Source organism: Perca flavescens, chromosome 19, assembly GCF_004354835.1.
Source record: "Perca flavescens isolate YP-PL-M2 chromosome 19, PFLA_1.0, whole genome shotgun sequence".
Lineage (NCBI taxonomy): Eukaryota > Metazoa > Chordata > Actinopteri > Perciformes > Percidae > Perca > Perca flavescens.
The window spans coordinates 14,509,943-14,534,576 of NC_041349.1; the positions used below are offsets into that span (position 1 = coordinate 14,509,943).

Here is a 24,634-nt window from a genome sequence, read left to right on the forward strand (position 1 = left end):
GTTGGAATCAAACAAAAAGGTTTTGTTATGCGTCTTTATGGTTTTAAATAACGTTTGTTTATTATAATAGCTGATATGTTAAGACTCGGAGGGGGAGGGAGAGGAAAAAGAAGCACGGGAGGGAGGAAGGAAGAGGAGGGGGGGGACTGAGGACTTAATTATAACAGATTGGTGTGTGTGTGGTTGTGTTTGTGGCGAAAAGCCAAATTACATTACATTATATTTTAATAATTTATCATATTTTAACCTAGTAATTGGTTCGTTTTTACATGATTCCTCAGTGGAAAAGGCCTCTGTGGTGACATTATAAGAAAAGCAGCAGCAGCAGCAGCATATCGTAGAGGTGCGTGGATCTCAGCAGGCGTGGAAAGAGTGCGTTATTGTTAGTTGACACTGATCATCATCATCTGGCCTGCTAAGAAGCGAAGCCGGGAGCTGGAGTTTGCACCAGAGGACTCACCATGGCGGTAAACCTTGACAAGGAAGCGTACTACCGCCGGATCAAGAGATTATACGGCAATTGGAAGGTAAAATCGAGCGATTTCAAGCGTGTATTTGAGTCAAATCGTCTACTGTAGCTCTGTTTACGAGGAGAAAGTGGGCTGTTGGAAGATACCGACCGCTAAGTTAGCCGCGTTTTTCTCCCGAGCGAGTTGACTGTTTTCGGCGAGAGCGGTGCTGTTTCCCTGCCTGCACCCAGCGCCGACAACTAGGCCTCAGTCTGCACTGTTTGACTCGCTTTATTCGCCCTGAAACTCCTCTCCAACTTGGCATGTTTGGAAGATGTTTCACCAGTCTTGTGTTAGACCAAACAAGCGAGCTAACTTATCTTAGCACACTTATCACCCTATTCACCACGTTTGCCACCAAGCTAACTTACTAGCCGAGCAGCTAAACGTGTAGTGAACCAGTGTGGGCTAATATGACTACTAAATCGCATTAAAGTGATCCCAGAAACCATCCACCATCCAGGTGTGCTCGACACTTGGCTGCCAGACTGTTAAACCTCACTGTTGACTTGCCTTTGTAACATTTGCAATATGCTAATGTTAGCTGGCTAATTAGCATCAGAATAACGCCAGCATCCCTGTAACGTGCAGGATTCCTGCAGCTTCTGGAAATTACTTTATCTTAAGTAGTTTGTTAGATAATTACTTTACGTAACATTTTTGGCTACTTTTAAAACGTATTAAACTCATGTTTAGAAGTTGTAACTTGAGGTTTCTTGGTGAGTTGTCACTTGATATTGCAGCCCAATCATGCAGTCTGATAAATGGCTCATTTTATAGAAGCTTTACGTGCATTATAACTATTTCATTTTTTTTTTTTTAACCAGCTGTGTGAGATTTGCGGCCATCCTATGTGCTGCCAGGTAATGCAACATCAGGTGCTGATGTTGCCCTTAGTGTTAAAAATCAACTTTTCAGTGATGCTAACGCAACTAGCTAGCTGGCTTCACTCACCAGGGTTATTCATGCAACAACTGAAACTAGCACTCTTTGTCTACCAGAGTGCATTAGTGTGGGTCAGTATGGTTTTGAAATTTGTTTTCATGCATAACAAACAGTAAATGATGGGTGCTTATATCAATCATTGTTTCCCAGAAAGGAGAAGATGAGTTTGGCAAAGTCGATGCAATTGTGGTGTCTGTCGGAGTGGACGAGGAAATTGTGTACGCCAAATCCACAGCCATACAGGTAAGGGCATACCCCAGCCATAGCAGCATGATTAGGTCACTTGGCATGTAGATGCATTCAGGCGCTGTATGATATGATCTTTAAAGTCAATTTCCCACAGTCACTTAATGTTCCATTCACAATACATTCATTTTGCATGCATTATAACTGCATTGCTATCTAGCCATTTGTGTAAGCTGTATGGTCGTAAATCTCATCTAACAGTTGGGTTGGGGGACAATAAACATAACATTTCTGAAGAGCAATTTTTGAAGCGGACACAAATAATACAGCCACAATTATACTTGTAGAGGATATACACAGAGGGAAGCCTTAATGCTATATAATGTAGCATGGAGACTGTACCATTATCCTTATTTTCAGTGTTTCTCTTGATTCAATGAAAAAGCTAACTAAATTGACAAAAATATTCTTTTAAAACTGTTTATTTATTTTTAGGTTTACAATCGAGCCACAAAAATACCTTGAAACACAATGACTTATTTTGAAAAAGTGTCCCCATATAAAATAAATACAGTGTTTTTGTACACTTGTTAAATTAGCTGATCATAATGTAAATTAGTGAGCCACTGGTAACGCTCATCTACTGACCCTGACAGCCACACACCTCCAAAAACATGAACTAAGCTCAACACACTTCCCTGAGACTCTCCACCTGACTGTCCCTGGTCTCCCTGTTCCTCAGTTCTTTCTGTCTCCTTTGCCTGTGACATAGTGACGTTAGTATTTCCATAAGCACCCATTCTTATAAAGATATTACCAAATTGTCTTGATATGAGGACTTATTGTACTTACTTGGCATTTTGGTGTACTGAAAAAGGATCTTATATCTGTTTTTCTTTTCTCTGTCATTTTATCTGGGCAACAACAACACAAATCTTTAACGTCCGATGTCTAAATGAGTTTATAGGTTCACAACGCGGTCATATTATAATTCTAAAATTATCTTGCGTCCTCCACATAAATAAAAATGTTTCTAAACTTAAAAAGCATTTTTTGGGGTTTGTATTGTTTTACTACTTACACAGACAGATATTTTGAGTATACATCATTGTTATTTACAATACACACCATGGTTTTTACACCAATGTGTGTGGGGGACTTATTTGTGCCTTTTCTCACAATTTTGCTGCCTTGACATTGACCGTATGTCCATAAATTAGTGTTGAGTTTCACTGTGGCTAAAGCTAAAAGAACTAAACATGCATTTTAAAGGTTGTACAGGTTAATTACTCACTGTACATTTGTTTAGTGTACATGTTTTGGTTCACATCCCCCAAATGAATTCCCCTTAACGCTTTCTTACTATCTTTTTTTCCTCAGACATGGCTGTTTGGCTACGAGTTGACCGACACCATCATGGTGTTTTGCGACACCAAAATCCTCTTCCTCGCCAGCAAGAAGAAGGTGGATTTCCTCAAACAGGTGGCTGTAACTAAAGGCAACGAGAACGCCAACGGGGTCCCGCCCATCACCCTGCTCACCAGAGAAAAGGTAACCTGTGTAAAGACAAGGAGGTAATGGCTGAATACACACTCCTTCTTTGTACAATGATCTGCACACAATTTGAAGATATGAGGGTGTGATTTGTTTTCTGATTCAGGAGGCAGTTTGCTTTTAGTGAACTCTTCTTTTATGTAAGCCCTCATCTGCGTAAATCAGATTCTTCATCGCTATTTGTTGGTGTGTCGCAGAATGAAAGCAACAAGGCCAACTTTGACAAGATGATCGAGGCAATCCGAGGCAGCAAAGAGGGCAAGGTGGTGGGAGTCTTCAGCAAGGACAAATTCCCTGGAGAGTACATGAAGAGCTGGAACGACACAATCACCGCTGAGGGGCTGGAGAAGGTAAAACGCAATCCAAAATGTCACTTGAAGTTGCATTTAAAAAAAGAAGAAAATTCTGTGTCTTGGTCAACACCTCCCTGTTTAACGTTTCTTCCTGCCTGCAGGTAGACATCAGTGCCGTGGTTGCGTACACAATGGCGGTGAAGGAAGACGGAGAGCTGGGCCTAATGAAGAAGGCCGCGGCCATCACCAGCGAGGTTTACTCAAAGTTCTTCAAAGAGCGCGTCATGGAGATCGTTGATGCAGATGAGGTAAGGAGAAGGAACGGTGAATTAATGTTAGGGTGCAGAAGGTTGCACCAATAAGATGGATGCCATCCGCTCTAAAATTAAGTAGGGATTATTGTTTTTGGTGGCGGTAGAGTGGCGGCTCAGTCCCAGGCTCCTCCGGCCACATGTCAAAGTGTCCCTGAGCAAGACCCTGAACCCCAAGTTGCTCCCCAGATGCTGTATGTATAGCTGTCCACTGCTCCTAATACTTAGGATGGGTTAAATGCAGTAATAGAATTTCACTACATTGTTCTGTGTGTGTGACTATTAGAATAAAGTTTGATCCTTTTTATGATTAACCTTACATTCGGTTTGTGTAAGGCTGAGCAATTTTATCGATTCTTTCCCCCAAGAAAGTATCGATTTTTATGCCGCGAGAATCGATACATAAGTCCCATTCAAATCCCCCGTGTTTACCCCCATTCACGTTGCAGGAAGAGCAATTTGGTCAGCCAGCCGCTAGTGTCGCTGTAGAGCAGCCAACGTCAACTGGCTGCCCGCCCCCAAAGCTTTTAGTCTGGCCCCCAGAATAATCATGAATTCACAAAATGTAAAAGAGGAAAAAATGCATTCTGTTATTTATCATTTAGAGCAAAAACCCAGCCCCCTGTATTTACATCTCTATTCACATGCCGGGATTCTGCAGCCTACAGCGATGCCCGAGCTCCACACACACGGCTGAGCCGAGGTGTGTGTGTGTGTGTGTGTGTGTGTGTGTGTGTGTGTGTGTGTGTGTGTGTGTGTGTGTGTGTGTGTGTGTGTGTGTGTGTGTGTGTGTGTGTGTGTGTGTGTGTGTGTGTGTGTGTGTGTGTGTGTGTGTGTGTGTGTGTGTGTGTGTGTGTGTGTGTGTGTGTGAAACACGCAGCACCTGACTGGGAACGATACAGAGTTACCAACGGCCGCTGGGGCAGATGAACTCACGCTGGTCTCTTTTCTGTAAATAGGCTACAATTAAACCTTCGTGAGTAGAAAGTCAATACTTATCAATGCACTCAGCTGTGTAGACCGGCATAAACATGTAGAAATCGATATTTCAATCTGCTCAGTAACCTCGCTGTTTTACGCAAACACAGCTCAACTCTGCAAATAGCGAATTTTTACAAACAAGCTAAAACAAAAGCTGTTGGTTTGTAGTCTAACTGTTTATCTTAGGTTGCTGGGAATCTGGACATTTTGACAAATTCTTGTAAACCTCACTGCTGGCTGAACAAACCAAACTCTCCGCTAGAGCGGACAATCTGGAGCTACTTAATATGCACGTGAATGACGCGATTGTTATGTTCGAGTGATGATGATGATGATGCTGGTTGTATTATTTTTGCAACATCGTTTCATTGCAAATGAGGCATACAGGACGAGTGCATAGCCTGCTTATCAGTCCATTCATCATTAAAGCTGGGCTTTTGGCTTTTCCACGTCAACTTTTCGCTTCAGCCTCTTTGACAGTGACATGTTTACCTGACAACAGCCTTGCTTTCTGCAAGCATTTTCCACCAATCAGGATGCTGCATACTACAATGTTTCCATAATCACAGACTTTAACCATCACTCCTCAGTGAACTGCCTCCTAGTCTGAAATCTTTTTCTAGTTAAAGAGCCAGTTATCATTATGGAGTTTCCATGTTTTTTAGGAGTTTGCTCACACTAATACATGTTAAAAAATAGTAGCATTAATTCAGTAAGAAAGTGAAAATTTTGAACAAGAATAGGTGTATTAGCTATGAATTCATTTTATTTTCTTTATTTGAAAGTGCGGCCGCCAGAGTGCTTAGAAAAATTCTGAAAAAAATGTAGTTGATGATCCCTGCTGTAGACTCTCTGTCCAGTCAGAGACATATATTGTGTAATTGATGTTTTCAGTTCAATTAATTAAATCCAAGTAAATGGAACACTGACAAGATGTCACCAAAATCACTCGGTCCCCTTTAAATCTTTCAGAAAATTATGTAAGTGTATCGAAATATATCGAATCGTATCGTTGGCTGAATATCGTGATATATATTGTATCGTGAGATTAGTGTATCGCTACAGCCCTAGGTTTGTGTGACTATCGCTAAACGGTAGACAGACTGCGTACGGCAATCCCTGCAGAATTATATGCGTTTGGTGTTTTGATGTTATTTTACCAGAAAAAGTGATGATGTTTTCATGTGCCGCCAGCTAACCACACAGCTGTGCTGCTGGGGAAGAAAGTATCGGTGAATTTTATTCATGTCCACCGATTTTAGAACTGCACTTCAAAGAACCGCGGTTGCGCTGTCTACCATTTTAAATAGATGGCCCGATATCATTTTTTGCTTCCCGATTCCGATACCTGAACTTGTGTATCGCCCGATACTGAGTACCGATCCGATACCAGTGTGTCATATGTTTTATTATGTTTACTAACTGTATACTACTATCCCTGTATGGATGTGATATTATTTCTATCTTTGTGAAACATGAACAAACAATGAATGCCACAGAACTTTCTTTTATTGTCCAGTTTGACAGTCAGTTATAACGGAAAAAGAACATAAATAATCTACTTTAACATAGATTTTCTTTAGGGCTTTATTACTTGGTATCGGATCGGTGCATTAACTCCAGTACTTACCAATACCAGCGTTTTAGGCAGTATCGGAGCTGATACTGGTATCGGAACATCTCTAGCTTTAAAGCTTGATTGTGTGGGACCTCATAGTGCGTTCAGGTGCACCTTGTAAACTCTGGAATCTATACTTGAATGTCCACGAAGGTTGTTTAAAACAGGAACATGACATATTTTTCTTATATTCCTTTTGTTGGGAATGCATTTGTGTCATTACTTTCTTGATTTTTCAATAGGCCTAAAGCATTTTTAATGATCATGTGCTAAAATAATTAATATTCCATTAAAGTACAATTCCGGCGTGTACCAAGTCAACCGTTCTCTGGGTCATGTTTTCATGCTAATTGAATGTGTCTCTAGCTTTAAACAAGCTACTGCAAACGGGTGGTTAGCTGCTAACGCTAGCTTTCGGGGCAGATGGTAAATCTCTATTGCTATACCACTAACTAACTAAGGTCCCTCCATGTAAACCGAAGCATTGAGAATGTTCTAAGTGTACAGACAGTTTATTAAAAAGAGATTATAAGTTGAACGACGAACAGCGTGTAACCAGTAAAATAGCTCAAACACGGCGTTCGTGGTTCGACTGGTCACGACTGTTTTCCAAGATGGCGCCCGCATGTAAACATGAATGCTACGGTCTTTAGAATCTCTTTTTAATAAACTGTCTGTACACTTACAACATTCAATGCTTCGGTTTACATGTAGGGCCCCTCATTACGCTACCGTGGGAGTGTGGTGCTGTTTTGAGCTTTGTTAGTGGTATAGAAATAGCGATTTACCATCTGCCCCGAAAGGTAGCGTTAGCAGTTAACCACCCATTTGCGGTAGCTTGTTTTAAAGCTAGAGACCTTCGATTAGCATGAAAACATGTCCCAGACAATGTTCGACTCAGTACACATATGTTATTAACCCCTAGGTTCATTTAGCGCCGGAATTGTCCTTTTAATTTCTACACAGGAAGATTACAAAAATTCTATATAAAGAAAATGTCAAATTTTTATCAGCAAACAGTACCTCTGCAATGATTTTTGTTTTAATTTACTGCAAAAAATTTTCTAATAATTTGGTGCCAAAGTCATATATTCCCATCTCTCCCCCCCCGCCCCCAACAGAAAGTGCGTCACAGTAAGCTAGCGGAGTCGGTGGAGAAGGCCATCGAGGAGAAGAAGTACCTGGGCGGTGCAGATCCTTCCACCGTGGAGATGTGTTATCCTCCTATCATCCAGAGCGGAGGGAACTACAGCCTCAAGTTCAGCGTTGTCAGGTAACTCGTCTCACCTTAGCAGAGGCACGGTGATGTGTTTTTGTGGTTTTAAAAAAAGAAAACTGTCTACGCAATAGAAAGATGCAAATACTTTTAAAATTGGTGCTACGTGACCAGAGAACACTGAGACAAAGGGGCTTGTGGCATTCACTTTGGCTCCTGAGGTAGAACACCTACAACATCAGAATGCCGCTGCGTCGCACCAGACCAATAAACGCTCCCGCTGGTGGGTGACATAATGCGAGCACGTCTGTGTTGAGACCGAAGGCAATATGGCGGACAGCTGGTAACAACCTTTTTATAACCGTTAAATAGAAAGCTAAAATATGTTTCTGAAAACATTTCAGGCCAGAACTAGGCAAGCAGTAACAGAATCTTGGTTTATATTTGATTAGCGCAGCCTAGTCTTGCATTTTAATCCGAGTTTGGTTTTTTAGAGAGAGAAGGGGGAGGAGAGGCTCTCTCGAACTGCTTCTATACGCTTTGTTTCCATATGCAGAAGTACAATCTGTAGTTAAAGCAAAAGCCCTCAAGCCAGCGAGAAGCTGTCAAATGAGCATAGAAATCTGTGCGCTGGCGAGTATACAGAGGGAAGTTGACCATAGCTCATTTACACGTACTACCCACATTGTTATAATACAACCCTGGTTGAAGTATCTTTTATCTTCAAAGCTATTGGTAATTTCATAGAAATGGGACTCTTTTTTTCTGTTCAGCCTGTAGGGGGAGGAAAAACTTTATAACTCATTAGTGGGAACTGAACTTTCTTATTGTCCATGATTCTGCTGAATATTTTCTTGACCAATTGTTTGGTCTATTAAATGTAATAAAATAGTGAAAAATTTCAATTCAATTTTATTTATAGTATCAAATCATAACAAAAGTTATCTCGAGACACTTTACAGATAGAGTAGGTCTAGACCACACTCTATAAATTCCAAAACCCCAACAATTACAGTAATTCCCTCAAGAGCAAGCATTAGTAGTGGCTATTGCGACAGTGGCAAGAAAAAACTCCCTTTTAGGAAGAAACCTCGGCAGACCCAGACTCTTGGTAGGCGGTGTCTGACGGGCCGGTTGGGGGCGTGATGAACAGTGGTGATGCTCATCACAATCTCCAAGGAGATATCTTCATATTGCTTGTTTTTTTCCGACCAACCATTTAAAACCCAAACATTGAGTTTATTATTTTAGAAAAAGACAAGCAAGGGAATGTTTGTTATTTTTGCTTGGACATTAATTAAACGAAATTAAGGAATATTAAAATAGTTGCAGAATATATGTTTTTCTTTTTTTGGGATTTTTATTTTAATAGTGCAGATAGACTTGAAAGTGGAGAGACAGCAGGGGAATGGCACCCAGCAAAGTGCCACAGGTCAGATTGGAACGAGGGCCGCTGCCGAGTACCTACATGGGGGGTGCACACTCTCCGGAGTGAGGTGGAGGTTGCCCGGCACAATCTTTTTTTGGCAGATCGACTAATTGGTTAATCCAATAATCAGTTTCAGCCTTAAATTCTAACATAAGATGGCTTGCTTAGTTTAAAGACTGTAGGCAGGGAAAAGGAGAGTGAGAAGATCAAATCATGCATTTTTTTTTCCCCTGGTCATCATTTTAACGGACAGCTTTTTTCTGTTCCAGTGACAAGAACCACATGCACTTCGGTGCCATCACGTGTGCCATGGGGATCCGCTACAAGTCGTACTGCTCCAACCTGGTGCGCACCCTCATGGTGGACCCCCCTCAGGAGATGCAGGACAACTACAACTTCCTGCTGCAGGTGGAAGAGGAGCTGCTCAAAGAGCTCAAACACGGTGGGTTCAGGAGCTTGCTGAGAGTGTGGGAGCTTTAGGTACAAATATTTTAGTTATCCATTATTCTGCTGATTATTATTCTCGTAAGTAATTACATAATTGTAGAGAAAATAAAAAATACCCATCACATCTTCTAGGAGCCCAAAGATGTTTATTCAAAAGGTTTGTTTTATTCAAACAACAATGCAAAACTCAAAGACTAATTTAATATACAACAAAGAAAAGTGTCACATCCTCATACTACCGTTTGGGTTTTTTTTTGCTTGAAAAATTAGTAATCAGAAATGATGCTAATTTATTGTTTTTTAGTCGTAGAATATAAATTGACTTATAGCTCTAGAATATAGCATTATGGGAACTGCATCCAAATAAGGCAAAAAAGGGCATTGTTGTGCATATGTGTGTGTATTGCTGTCTTATAAACCTTTACTTTTGCCACAGGGGTAAAAATCTGCGACGCTTACAACGCTGTTCTGGAGTACATGAAGAAAGAGAAGTCGGAACTCGTAGCAAAGCTGACCAAAAACCTTGGGTAAATGCACACAAATGCCATGTTCTTTTATTCACTTGCATTTACACATTTGACTTGACTTCTTTTGTTGTTGTTCTTTGTAGCTTTGCAATGGGAATTGAGTTCAGAGAAGGCTCGCTGGTTTTGAACTCTAAAAACCAGTACAAACTGAAAAAAGGTGAGCATTCAGCCGCACATGTCTATTGTTTTCAAAAACTGAAACGGGTCGAAATGCACTAAGAAAAGTTTAAATTTGTAGAATAACAACTCATAAATATATGTATTGTAGAAAATAGATAATGTTAACCAAAGGTCGTGTGCGTCTCTCCCCCAGGCATGGTGCTGAGTATCAGTTTGGGTTTCGCTGACCTCGTGAATAAAGAGGCCAAGAAGGACGAGCAGAAAAAGTACGCCTTGTTCATCGGCGACACAATACAGATCAATGAGGTAAGATGCACTTACCCTGCTGAGACGCCACAAAGACACTTGAATGCAACTTCTCCTTTTAGTTCGAGCTGTTCAGGGCTCTTAATTTATGTGCATAAATAACCATTGGAAACCTAATCAGTATTTTGGTATGATTGACACAAAAAAAAATTGACCTCAACAAGTGCAACAGAAGTCAAAGCACCTAGTTAATTAGGGCTGCACGATAGACTTAGACTTCTCTTTATTGATCCTTTTGGGATGATTTCCTGCAGCAGATATGAAGGAAATATGTGATAACGTTGAATATTGCGATAAATAAAGCTATTAAAGTGTCCTCAGTTCTGCTTTTCAGTATTCTGCTAAAATACAACACATTGCTTGAATTTAAAACAAGGTCAAAGAAATCGTTTCCAACATTCTTTTACTGATCAATATAAAAAAAGAGTTTGCAGTTTTCTACAGATTTTATTTTTCCCTTTTCTTTCAACTGGCACAAAAAAATCTAAGTTTTGCACAGTGTTGCAGCCTTTTGTGATGTGTTCATTGCACCAGTTGATATCGCAATGGCGATTTAAAAAAAAAAAAAAAAAAAAACGATTGTGCAGCCCTACTAGTTATGCTACATATTTATTACCACCTTTTTATGTTTCTGTAACAGGAAGACGCTGCCACGATTCTCACACCAGTCAAGAAAAAGATAAAAAATGTGGGAATCTTCTTGAAGGTAGGTGTCTTTCTGGCTCACTTTTTGTATGTAACGGCACAAACAAATGGGAATAAAGTTTGACACTGAACTATACGTACTTGATTTATTTTTCTCGTTTTTTGTGCCACTCAGAATGACGACGAGGAGGATGAGGAGGAAGACGGGGACGATGCCGAGGAGCTGCTCGGGAAGGGAGCTCGGAGTGCCGCCCTGCTCGCAGACAGAACCAGAGTAAGTGTGGATGTTTGCGTGGGTAAATATGTGACTGGTGATCAGTGTTTATTTGACACCTTGACCGAGCTGTAATAACTAAGTGTGTGAATGTTTTTGTACTCTACCAGCTACTTGGGAAGGTAAGTATTCAATGTTTTTGTCTAAAATCTCATCAGCTGAAAAATCCACTTACTTATGGGAAAAAGTTGTCATACTTTTATTTTTTTATTATGAGTGACTAGTTTTTTTGTGTTTTTATGATTTTTCTGACCATCCAAAACCGCGTAACACATGTCTGCATTCTGCATGTGTCATTATTTTTTTCCCTCGTCCTTTTTTGTATGAACAGAAATTAATAAAATCATGGCCTCTGGTGTTTCTGTGTGATCACTCAGTTGTGTTTGTTGTTCAAACTCAGAATGAGATGACGGCGGAGGAGAAGAGGCGGGCCCACCAGAAGGAGTTGGCCAATCATTTGAACGAAGAAGCCAAACGTCGTCTGACAGAGCAGAAAGGAGAGCAGCAGATTCAGAAGTGAGTGTAAATACTTACAAGTCAGTCATTTTTAGGGTTTGGCATCGAGAACCGATTCCTAATCGGAATAGTTTCAAAAATTACGATTCCATCGGAATCGTTTCTGTATTGGAATCGTTTTGGAATCGTTTGGAGGATTTGTTTTCAAATCCGATCATCACTTCCCAATTAAACATGCGCAAGTTTTGGTTTCCGTAGCGGCCAGGTGCTTGTTGTGTTGCAGCCATGTAGCACAGTAAGCGGCGCTCTAGTGTGGCTTTATTTTATGTTGAAAAAAACTGTAAAACTGCAAACCACCGTTGAATCAAAATAAAACTTTCCTCTTATTTGTGAAATAAGCACGTGACCCGTTTCAACTCCACCACTCAAAGAATCTGAATCAAGAATCGATAAGAACCGGAATCGAAAGGAAGAATTGGAATCAGAATCGTTAAAATCCAAATGATGCCCAACCCTAGTCATTTTGTGCAACGCCTTATTCCCCAGTTTCCAGAAAAAAAACTCATAACTCTACAGACATATTTCTGTCTGTAACCCTACTTTAAGGAAGAAGTGACCTTCATTCTTTCAAACATAGATGCTCCTTCTTGTCGACTATTAGAACTACATGAGAACAGGACCTGGATTCCAATTTATCAGATGACATTTTGGACTTGGTACTTAGAAACTTACTCTTTTTATATATTCGCGGGCAACGCACTATTATTACTATACTATTTTCCTAATTATTTTTATTAGTTTCTTTACTTCTGCCAAGAAGGTTATGTTTTTGGTTTGTAGAATGGGCCAAAGAAGAACCCATTCAGTTTTGTATGGATGGGCATGAGTAATGTTTTCCCAGAATATTGCATGAATTACTTGAGGGGGTGGGGGGGATTGATTCCTTGTGGAGGGAAATCTATTTTTAGAATTCATCTTAAAGAGCATGGCAGCAGCAATAACTATGCACAACAATATAATGTATCTGGTGCATATAATGCAACGGGTGCCGTTCATCATGTACTGTCCGGGTTTGTTTTGACCAAATTTGGTTGAGTTGTGAGCTTACTTTTGGTTTAGATATTGGATCAAAAAGGAGCTTAATTTCACTCCATTAATCCCTCGAGTTCCTCATAATGGCGAGGGATCAATTACTCGCGCCCATCCCTAAAATTTTGGAGTGGATCCTAATCACGGGGTGGATGCACAATCATTTTGCATCCACCCCGAGGAGAAGAGTATTTGTAGTGTTCTACATTCCACATAATGTGTTTACACCGCCACCGATAAGTAGCCTGGACTGCTCAAATATTTCTTAAAGCGCCCATATTATGCTCATTTTCAGGTTCATAACTGTATTTTAAGGTTGTACCAGAATAGGTTTACATGGTTTAATTTTCAAAAAACACCATATTTTTGTTGTACAGCACAGCTCTCTCTCACTGCTGCAGATCCTCTTTTCACCTGGTTTCTGTTTTTGCTACAGAGTGAGACCTCTTCATCTTCTTCTTCACTATCTTTGATTGCACTCGCACATGCTCAGTAGCTCAGATGTAGAGCATGTCAGCTAGCTAACTCTAGAGACAGTAAAAGAGAGCCTGTTTCTCCAACTTTGGTCAGTTACAAGGCAGGATTAGCTGGGAGCTGGGTTAGCTCATTTCGGACTGTGACGTCACATATTCCGATTTTGAACAGCTCACCAGGAGACTGAAGGCAGGACACATTCAGAAACCGTATCTCACTCAAAACAGCATGGATGGATTTTTTTCAAAGTTTGTGTGTGGAAGCACCAGAGACACAAAAGAACACCCCAAATCCCAGAAAAAGTGATTTTGTTTTTTTTTTCATAATATGGGCACTTTAAAAGATGCCCAAATAAAGCAGTAGGTGATATAGACTCAAGGATTCCCACATGTAATGAGGTTTCTGGTCATTAATTGAGTTCCACTCTTTTTTTATTTTATTTAAATTTTTTTTTCTCTCTCCAGGGCCAGAAAATCCAACGTGTCCTATAAGAACGTCTCTCAGATGCCCAGAGAAAAGGACATCCGAGAAATGAAGATCTTCATTGACAAGAAGTACGAGACGGTCGTCATGCCCGTCTTTGGTATTGCCACACCGTTCCACATCGCCACCATCAAGGTACACTGAGGTTATTCTCAACTGTCCACCAGCTTTTTTTATTTTTTTTTTTATTCCCTGTCCTATTGACTGATGATTTTGACTTTCGTTGCCTGTGCAGAACATCAGCATGTCTGTAGAAGGAGACTACACCTACCTGAGGATCAACTTCTTCGTCCCCGGCAGCTCTCTAGGACGACAGGAGGGAAATATCTTCCCCAACCCTGACGCCACATTTGTTAAAGAAATGTGAGTCTATTAACTGTTTGCACAATGAGGAAAGAATATTTTCTGAATTTTAAAGTCGAGTTTGATTAATTGGAAACTAGATGGATGTAGAGAGAGACTGAATTCTTTTGAAATTTAGTCTCAACAAAAGTTGCGTCTTTAACTTGGCGTCGCATATTGTTTGAATGGCATTTGACTGACGACTTCACAGGACTGAAATCCAGTTCTAAATTATTACTTATGTACTTAAAAAGCATTTTCATCTCCCCTTCGTACCATTCACAACTACTTGAACTGCCTTTTCTGTGTTTCCAATCAGCACGTACCGAGCGTCCAACCTCAAAGCTCCCGGCGACACGTCGGTGCCCTCCACCAACCTGCAGAACGCTTTCCGCATCATCAAGGAGGTACAGAAGCGCTACAAGACGCGAGAGGCCGAAGAGAAGGAGAAGGAGGGCATCGTCAAGCAGGACTCGCTGGTCATCAACCTCAACCGCAGCAACCCCAAGCTCAAAGACCTGTACATCAGACCCAACATCGCACAGAAGAGGATGCAGGGCTCACTGGAGGCCCATACTAATGGTGAGGCAGCTCTTGTTGGGATGAATAGGAGTCTGGGAAAGTTCGAACAACGTGATTCCTCAAGCTCCATACTGTCTTCATAAAAAAATAAAACCCTTTCCTATCCCCGCGCAGGTTTTCGTTTCACGTCAGTCCGCGGCGACAAAGTGGACATTCTTTACAACAACATCAAACACGCCATCTTCCAGCCGTGTGACGGGGAGATGATCATTGTACTACACTTCCACCTCAAGGTAACGTGTGTGTGTGTGTGTGTGTGTGTGTGTTGTATTCCATGTGGTATCAATATAAACTGTATTTATATAGTGCTTGTCTACTACTCGAAGTGCTTTTACCTAGTCCAGTCACCATTCATACTAGGGCTGCACAATATATCGTTTAAAAAAAAATTATCGCGATATCAACTGCCGCAATAAACGCATCGTGAAAGGCTGCGATATAATGCCAAAGACATTTAGACTTTTTTTTTTTGTTAGTTGAAAACAAAATATCAGTAGAAAACTGCACCTTTTTAAAATGTAACTGTCATTCTTTTTAATTTTTTTTGCCATTTATGTTCGCTTTAATCTTCAATTTGTTCAATAAAATGTTGGAAATGATTTCCATTTTTAGTTTGTAATTCAACAAGCAATTTGTTATAAGTTATATCGTTGTGGCCATATTCAACAATGTTATCATGTATGTATGTATGTATGTATGTATGTATGTATGTAAAATAATATATATTTTTATTTTTTTCTCATGTTCTTCCAAAATGGCAAAACAGAGCAAGTACCAAATTTTTTGATTAATGTTTGGTTTTGTCCCCATCACTTCTCCTCCAGAACGCCATCATGTTCGGTAAGCGACGCCACACAGACGTCCAGTTCTACACGGAGGTCGGGGAGATCACCACGGACTTGGGCAAACACCAACACATGCACGACCGAGACGACCTGTACGCCGAGCAGATGGAGCGGGAGATGAGGCACAAGCTCAAGTCAGCCTTCAAGAACTTCATCGAGAAGGTGGAGACGCTGACTAAAGAGCAGCTGGAGTTCGAGGTGCCCTTCAGAGACCTTGGGTGAGTAAATCGGATCGACTTTTGAGCACCATGGCTGTAAAATACGAGTAATTGGGGCGAGGTGACTGATTGTTTGGGCTCTTTGTTTGTAGGTTCCAGGGCGCCCCCTACAGGAGTACCTGTCTGCTACAACCCACGTCGGGTTCCCTTGTCAATACCACTGAATGGGTGAGTGATTGGGCACACTTTCGTATTGATACACATGATTCACCTCATTAATTTTGGGCAGTGGCCTAAAGGTTAAAGAAGCGAGCTTGTGACCAGGAGGTCGGCAGTTCAATCCCCAGACCGGCTGGGTAAAATCTGGGTGGGGAAAGTGAAAAAGCAGTGCTTGTCCCTCCCTCATTACCACCACTGAGGTGCCCTTGAGCAAGGCCCTTAATCTCCAACTAGGGCTGGGCGATATGGAGAAAATCAAATCTCACGATATTTTTGACCAAATACCTCTATCAATACCGCAACGATATTGTAGTGTTGACTATTGGTGCTTTCACAAAATATTTACACAATGAGATTTCTGATAAATAATCATCAGTAATGTGGATATAATGACTAAGTGGGTAAAGGCAAATAATAGAACAGTTACAACAGTCTGGTAAGTTCAGAAAATGGCATCACTTTACTGTAATGCAGCCTTTAAAACTAGGAAAAGACACCACTTATGCCATATTACGGTATCCAAAATCTAAGATGATATCTTGTCTCATATCACGATATTGATATATTGCCCAGCTCTGCCAACAACTGCTCCAGTGGAGCTGCTCAGTGGCCAGCAGATCAGACTGTGGTTGTACTGGGCAGCTTCCAGGTATGAATGTGGAACTGTATGAATTTGACAGGTGGTCGTTGCAAATGAGAATTTGTTCTCAATCAACTTACCTGGATAAATAAAGGTTAAATAAAAAAAAAACTCTGGAAATCGTTCAGATACTGTGCAGTAAAAAAAGTCAAAAGGTGTATAGATACAGGACATCTTCAATAAAGTTTGATCTTTTTTATTAACAAAATATGATCATCTGGGGATTTAAGAAATATTATGTCTTTATACTCAAAATTTTTGCAGCTAACCCAAAACATTTGTCTTTGCCGTCTGTATGTAGCCGCCGTTTGTGGTGACTCTGGACGAGGTGGAGCTGGTGCACTTTGAGCGCGTGCAGTTCCACCTGAAGAACTTCGACGTGGTCATCGTCTACAAGGACTACAGCAAGAAGGTCACCATGATCAACGCCGTGCCAGTCAACTCCCTCGACCCCATCAAGGAGTGGCTCAAGTAGGTTTTCTATAATCGACAAAGGCAATAAACAGTATGTTATTTGTAGGGCTGGGGATTGTTCACAATCTTTCGATCTGGTGCCAATTTCGATACCTCTGTTTCAATGCCGGTTCCTAACTATACTTTTTTCCGATACCATATGTTTTAAAATTCCTTTCAACATCAACAAAATACATTAAACACAAAGCTTTTATTTTCCACCTTAATTGTGAATCAAAACTGATATAAAAATTAAAAGATTCTGGTAAAACTGCTTACTCTGAGTAACATTATTAAAAGTGCCTTGTCTTACAAGCTCAGCCTGTCAGTCAGTCATCAGGGCAGAGAAACCACCGAGGAAGTGTAACGTCAACAGCTGTGTGTGGATAAGCTTGCGCGCTCAGACGCTTTCGGAACCGAAATTTGGCACCAAAAGAAATCATTTTTCAATACTCATAGGATTGAATAAGGAGAAGTATTTTTCTTTTTTCTTTTCGGTGCCATAAAAGTATCAACGTTCGGTACCCAGCCTTAGTTACTTGGATTGAAAGTCTTCAGTGACATCTAATTTTCTGCTGCTTCTTTACAAATCCAACCAGAACGTCTATCAACATTTTCTCTTTCTCACTCACAGCTCGTGTGATATCAAGTACACCGAGGGCGTCCAGTCTCTGAACTGGACCAAGATCATGAAGACCATCGTTGATGATCCTGAGGGCTTCTTCGAGCAGGGAGGCTGGTCTTTCTTGGACCCAGAGAGCGAGGTACGTTCAGCACACTGGACCAAAAAATGCTGTGGAAACAAATGGCACAAAGTTTTGGGTAATTATCAATTTCCTACGCAGATAGTAATGGCGCGTACCAATTTTTCCCTCTTGATGTTCCTGTTTAACACTTTTCTTTCTTTTCTGTTCCATCATACCATTTTAAAGTGCTCATATTATGCTTTTTAGCTTTTTCCCTTTCCTTTTTATTGTGTTTTTTTTTTTTTTTTTTTTTGTGCACGTTCTGGGTTTACAAAATGAAAAAGCCCAAAGTCCACCCCAAAGGGACTTGCCATCTCCAACAGAAAACACTGTTTTTAACTGCTCCAAACAGCTCTATTGTAGTCCAGCCTTTACTTCCGTGACGAATGTTCATCACTTTGTAACACACGTTATAATGCTCGCCTAGCTGCTAGCGTGGCACACCCTCATACTCTGCTTCTGACTGGCTAGTAGTCCTTACCTAGCTACCGTCCATGTGCGACTCCCAACTGTGGGACAGAAGTGAGATTCCTCACTCTGTAGCTAAAATAGAGAGCTCGACACACAGGGTGAAAATAGGAGCTGCAGCAATGTGCAGTACAACAAAAATATATGTAGTTAACCTATTCTGATATAACCTCTAAAAAGAAGTATGAACCTGAAAATGAGCATAATATGAGCACTTTAAAGTCAATTTCTACATCTAACTTGTGTATTTATTTTTGTGACCGTATCCCTCTTCCTGTGTCTTCTTCTGGTTTCAGGGAAGTGGTGCAGAGGAAGATTCGGAGTCCGAAATGGAGGATGAAACGTTCAACCCGTCTGCAAGTGAAGAGGAGGAGGAAGAGGAAGACAGTGACGAGGACTACAGCTCGGAGACGGAGGACTCTAGTACGATTTTTAGTTTTCTCCTTTTGAGACACCTATCATGGACACACAACCCTAAATCCTAGCTGAAACCGTTGTACTTTTGGGATGGATTTACTACAGAGCGGTTCATAGTGACAGGTCTTCATTCAAATGAAAATGGCGTTTAAATCAATGCTGGTAGAAACCTTTCCGACACAATTTACATGAGTGAATTTAAAAGTGAAATTTGTTTCATTAGTTTTGTTGTCTGCTGTGTTTTTGTAGATTACAGCGCGTCGGTTGGCAGCGAGGAAGAGAGCGGTAAAGACTGGGACGAGCTGGAGGAAGAAGCCAGGAGAGGTTTGTATCTAGAAGGCATTTTATTGTTAATTTGTTTAAATACCGCTGCGTTAAATTTACTTTATGGTCTTCCAGTCATTGAACATTTGAATGTAATAGCCTTAATGGGACTGGGCAATGATGCACAGTTTCAGACCTTTTCTTTGACAGGCATTCAAAGTGTTGCACTGTGTTGTTCACATGAAAAGTGATGAAAGGTAGTTATGTAAAGAATATATAAAAAAGGAGTTCCTAAGTTACAAAAATGTCAAATGTGTGTGTCGCATTTCAAACCATCTGCTGCACCCCACCAGTCCAGTTTCAATGCGCAGATAAACTGGTTTTACGATCGACTATAATCAACAAACATGAAGTTTGACATAAAATAGCAAACAATTGCCGGTGCAACACAGAGGTCTTCTTACTTGATGGTTTTATTTCTTAAGGTGCATAACAGTAACGTTTCGATGTAAGATTACATCTTCATCATGAAGTGATGGAAGTTTGACATGTTGGATTCAGCATGAATATTATTATTCATTTCTAAACACTACAAAGTTATGGCAGAACTTCCTTTTGTAATTTGACCTGAACGTCTTGATGAGACTGAGAATAATATGGCCGACACTATCAAGACAAATAAGATTGTATTCTTTTTTGCTCCATCCTTAAAGGAGAACTCCGGCCAATTTTTTACGTGAATCTTGATGCTGCGGCTATGTCTAGAGCTCCCATTTAGCTAAAACGGCAGTTGTGGGGGGGCATGTTCTAAAGAGGGCCTGTTTGCCTCTTAACAGACACAAAATGCAATTAAAATGTCTGTGCAACATGAACGGGACCCTTACGTGACAACAAGATGCGTTTTCAACTCAGACATCCTGCCGGTAGCTAGCTTGCCCTGCTAGCTGCCGCTAACCATTCAACATATGTTGCGTATACTTGATGTACTGTAGACCGACGTGTTTCAAGATTTTCACACAGGCGTTTTCAGACCTGTACTTTGTTTCCTTTGGTCCGAATCAGTTGGTGAGTTGGTAAACTTGGAGCGATTTGCCTTCGGTCGGTTTGGTTTCACACCTGGAAAAATCCAAGTGTACCAAAATGCATCCTTACAAATCAGGCAAGAACGTTCAGCTCTCTTATTGGTCTGATATGTCTGGGGGCGGGAACAAGAAAGTAAATACAGGAAGAAGGTCCTGTGTTCTGGTCTAGTGGTCAAACCAGCTGATTTCATTAAAATGATCAGACATTGTTTTGCGAGAGACATTACTACGTCTGCTCTGGTCACCAAGACTTCGCTCTGCTCCGCTGGCGTCTGTCTCCAATTTTAGCGGCAGCTGGCTTGACCACGGAGATACGAGTGATGGATGCAGAGCTTGAGCGCAGTTTATTTCTGTGATAAACATTGCAAGCTGCTGCAGTTTGCTGCTCCGCTGCATCGCAGATTGCTAAACACACCTGACTACAGGAGACATTAGCTCAGACTTGCGGAGTATGTATAGTTGGTGCGGTTCGAGTACGGATCACGTTCTCACCACAAACGAACCGCTCCAGAGTTCGATTGAAAGAAACACACTCTTCTTGGGCGGAGACAGAGCCAACGTGCATCACGGCATTGCAAAGGGCCAAAAATTGGTTATCTACCTGGGTGTCCTGTTTACATCGCTGCTGATGGTAGCCGGAGCCAAGAAATAGCCTTGCCCACTGCAGGGTCATTGGTCCTGGGAGTGAATGCCGATTCAATTTTATTTATAGTATCAAATCATAAAAAGATTTATCTCGAGACACTTTACAGATAGAGTAGGTCTAGACCACACTATAATTTACAAAGTCCCAACAATTCCAACAATTACAGTAATTCCCTCAAGAGCAAGCAGTGCGACAGTGGCGAGGAAAAACTCCCTCTTGGGAAGAAACCTCGGACAGACCCAGGCTCTTGGTAGGCGGTGTCTGACGGGCCGGTTGGGGATATGATGAACAGTGGCGATAATAGCCAAATTAATAATGGAACAGTGACTTCAAATGGTAGTCGTAGTAGTTCATGTCATATCAGGGCGCTGCAGGGCGTTACAGGATGTAGCGTGGCCCAGCAGAGCATGGATGGATGTAACGGGAAGCTGCAGGGTTCAGCAGGAAGCAGCATGACATTGCAGGGCACCGCTGAGCTCAGCAGGGAGTGCAGCAGGACCACGGCGACAGCTGCAGCTGGCCTGCCTCCCTCTACTTTTGTTATGTTATTAATCTAATAATTGTGAAGAGAAGCAGTTGGGCCAGATAGGTGGAAACTGCAACTCCTCACTCCCTAACTATAAGCTTTATCAAATAGAGTTTTAAGTTCATTCTTGAATGAGGTGACAGTTTCTGCCCCCCGAACCCAGTTTGGGAGCTGGTTCCATAGCAGAGGAGCCTGATAACTGAAGGCTCTGGCTCCCATTCTACTTTTAGAGACTCTAGGTACCACAAGTAACTCTGCATTCTTGGAGCGCAGTGCTCTAGTGGGACAATAAGGTATTAGGAGCCCTTCTGGATATGATGGTGCTTGACCATTTAGAGCTTTGTAGGTCAGGAGAAGGATTTTAAAATCAATCCGGTATTTTACAGGAAGCCAGTGCAGCTAATACAGGAGAAATATGATCTCTTTTCTTAGTTCTTGTGAGAACACGCGCTGCAGCATTCTGGATCAGCTGGAGACTCTTGAGGGACTTATTTGAGCAACCTGATAATAAGGAATTGCAGTAGTCTAGTCTAGATGTAAGAAATGCATGGACTAGTTTTTCAGCATCGTTTTGAGACAGGATATTCCTAATTTTGGCAATGTGACGTAGATGGAAAAAGGCTCTTCTTGAGGTTTGTTTTAAGTGGGCATTGAAGGATATATCCTGATCAAAAATAACTCCTAAATTTCTGACAGTAGTGCTGGAGGCCAGGGCAATACCATCCAGAGTAGCTATATCTTCGGATAATGAAGTTCGGAGGTGCGTTGGTCCCATCACAATAACTTAAGTTTTGTCTGAGTTTAACATCAGGAAATTGTGGGTCATCCAGGATTTTATATCTTTAATACACGCTAGAAGTTTAGCTAACTGACCACTTTCGTCTGGCTTAATTGACAGATATAATTGGGTATTGTCTGCGTAACGGTGAAAGTTAATTGAGTGTTTCCTAATAATATTACCTATAGGAAGAATATATAAGGAAAATAGAATTGGTCCAAGCACTGAGCCTTGAGGAACGCCATGGCTAACTTTAGCGTGCTTGGAGGGTTTATCGTTAATGTTAACAAATTGGGATCGCTCAGAGAAGTAGGACTTAAACCAGCTTAGTGCGATTCCTTTAATGCCAACTAAGTGTTCCAGTCTCTGTAACAGGATGGTATGGTCAATAGTGTCAAATGCAGCACTAAGATCTAGTAAAACAAGGATGGAGACAAGTCCTTAGTCTGCAGCAGTTAGAAGGTCATTAGTAATTTTCACCAGTGCCGTCTCTGTGCTATGATTCTTTCTAAATCCTGATTGAAAATCATCAAATAAACTATTGCTATGTAGAAAATCACATAACTGATTAGCAACCACCTTCTCAAGGATCTTGGATAGAAAGGGAAGGTTAGATGTACAGTACAGGCCAAAAGTTTGGACACACCTTCTCATTCAAATGTTTCCTTTTATTTTCATGACTATTTACATCGTAGATTCTCACTGAAGGCAGCTGGATGGAGCTCACTTTGACTGATTCTTCAAAGTAGCCACCCTTTGCTTTTTTATTAATAAGGGAAACAATTCCACTAATTAACCCTGACAAAGCACACCTGTGAAGTGAAAACCATTTCAGGTGACTACCTCATGAAGCTCATTGAGAGAACACCAAGGGTTTACAGAGTTATCAAAAAATCAAAGGGTGGCTACTTTGAAGAATCTAAAATGTAAGACATGTTTTCAGTTATTTCACACTTTTTTGTTAAGTACATAATTCCATGTGTTCATTCATAGTTTTGATGCCTTCAGTGAGAATCTACAATGTAAATAGTCATGAAAATAAAGAAACCCATTGAATGAGAAGGTGTCCAAACTTTTGGCCTGTACTGTAGGTCTATAGTTTGCTAAGACCTCAGGATCGAGGGTGGGTTTTTTCAGAACAGGTTTTATCACAGCTATTTTAAATGACTGCGGTACATAACCTGTTAATAAGGACATATTGATCATATCTAGTAATGAAGTGTTTACCACGGGTAACGCTTCTTTGAGTAATCTCGTTGGGATGGGGTCTAAGAGACAGGTAGATGGCTTAGCTGAGGATATCTTTAACATTAATTGTTGGAGGTCTATAGGATAAAAGCGGTCTAAGTGTATGTCGGGACTAGTCATTCTTTCTAGCGGTCCTGCATTGTAACCTTTCCCGTTGCAGACTAAAAGCCAGATATTGGATGGTGTAGGTTGATTCAGTGGGAATGTGATAGTGTCCTCATACCACAACCTTGAATTTCTTTGTCAATTTTTTTGTTTTTTTTAGCTGACAAAGAGAGCCACTATGAGGACGAGGACACCTCTGCCATCAACAACAGCAACAAGAAGAGAAAGGTCCGGCCATCGGCCTCCAGCAGCGCTCCCAGCAAGAAGAAGCGACGGTCCTAAATGTCTTTTGCGCACACACGCACACACACACATACTGCCAAACCTAGTTGACCCTCGACCCTTCCTTCCCCAACTTGCTCTTCTGACTCAAACACTTAACACAAAACACACACGCTCTGACACACGATGTGTATATAGACGTAGACGCCCCTTATTTTCGTGTTGGTCAGTGAAGTGTCATGTTGAAATGGTGAGAAAGAACCAGCATGACAGTCTCTCACACACGTCATTAGTTTTTATTTTATTTTTCCCCTCTTCATTCCTTCCTCTATTCTCTTTTGGTTTCCACCTCTCCATCCATCCATCAGGGTTTCATGTTTGTGTGTCTGTGTGTGTGCATGTGTGTTGAAATGGGTTTTTATTGCGAGCATTGTTTATTTTCTGTTTAAAGACACGTTCCTTCTTATGGATAATAATAAAAGAAAAGGCTTGACATATCCTCTGCCAAGTGTTTTTATATATAAACTGAGAAACTCTCTTCTCCTCCTCCTTGTCTGTTTTCCCTCATGTTTTCTTCAGTGTTTGTTAAATTGTAGTAATATGATTGAACGTCTTTTTCGAGGGGTGGGCAGATACATTTTCTGATCATTTCTTTTTTTAAACGGGGTTTGTAAACTTATGCACACATACACACCATCTCCCTCTCACTTCTCTCTGTTCCCCTATTTTTGTTTATTCTCAGTAGATTTGTTGTTGTACTGTTCATTCTAAAAAAATTCTGTTTTGTTTTTGTAATAAAATTAAAAGGAACTGTAGTTTTGTTTTGAATGTTCTGTTTTTCTTCTAGAAGCTGTAACGTACTTCTGTCTGCACGTTTAGAAACTTTTATTCTTGGGTATATTGTTACAGTAAACGTTTCAAACCCACCTTGACAGTAATGTCAATCAACCTAAACGACTTGTTTGATGTGCACAATGTGAGTGAATAAGATGGATGTAGACATTTTTCCCCTCGCTGAAAATGCATGTGA

At 40.9% G+C, this 24,634-nt stretch overlaps 1 protein-coding gene across 2 annotated transcripts; it reads left to right on the top strand.

The window, feature by feature from the left end:
* The first annotated feature begins 156 nt into the window (after positions 1 to 156).
* supt16h (SPT16 homolog, facilitates chromatin remodeling subunit) lies at positions 157 to 24,420 on the top strand. Of its 2 annotated transcripts, XM_028564398.1 has the most exons (25): positions 157 to 171; positions 282 to 527; positions 1,605 to 1,697; positions 3,021 to 3,191; positions 3,392 to 3,544; positions 3,649 to 3,795; positions 7,519 to 7,670; positions 9,312 to 9,484; positions 9,926 to 10,016; positions 10,100 to 10,173; positions 10,330 to 10,442; positions 11,083 to 11,148; positions 11,263 to 11,361; positions 11,762 to 11,877; positions 13,845 to 13,998; positions 14,099 to 14,226; positions 14,525 to 14,787; positions 14,902 to 15,020; positions 15,612 to 15,850; positions 15,943 to 16,018; positions 16,951 to 17,120; positions 17,737 to 17,866; positions 18,613 to 18,739; positions 18,983 to 19,057; positions 23,543 to 24,420. In XM_028564398.1, the coding sequence occupies exons 2-25, from the start codon at positions 462 to 464 to the stop codon at positions 23,662 to 23,664; spliced, it is 3,117 nt and encodes a 1,038-aa protein (XP_028420199.1). In that variant the 5' UTR covers positions 157 to 171; positions 282 to 461; the 3' UTR covers positions 23,665 to 24,420. The 2 variants fall into 2 exon arrangements, with proteins under 2 accessions (XP_028420199.1, XP_028420198.1); XM_028564397.1 differs by lacking the exon at positions 157 to 171 and having other exon boundaries at positions 182 to 527.
* The last annotated feature ends 214 nt before the right edge of the window (positions 24,421 to 24,634 follow it).

Bases quoted from the DNA above. Each gene is read 5' to 3' on its own strand.
- supt16h (XM_028564398.1), top strand. From the start codon at position 462: ATGGCGGTAAACCTTGACAAGGAAGCGTACTACCGCCGGATCAAGAGA. The intron at 10,174-10,329 runs GTGAGCATTCAG...TCTCTCCCCCAG, and splicing joins CCAGTACAAACTGAAAAAAG to GCATGGTGCTGAGTATCAGT. The intron at 19,058-23,542 runs GTTTGTATCTAG...TGTTTTTTTTAG, and splicing joins GGAGGAAGAAGCCAGGAGAG to CTGACAAAGAGAGCCACTAT.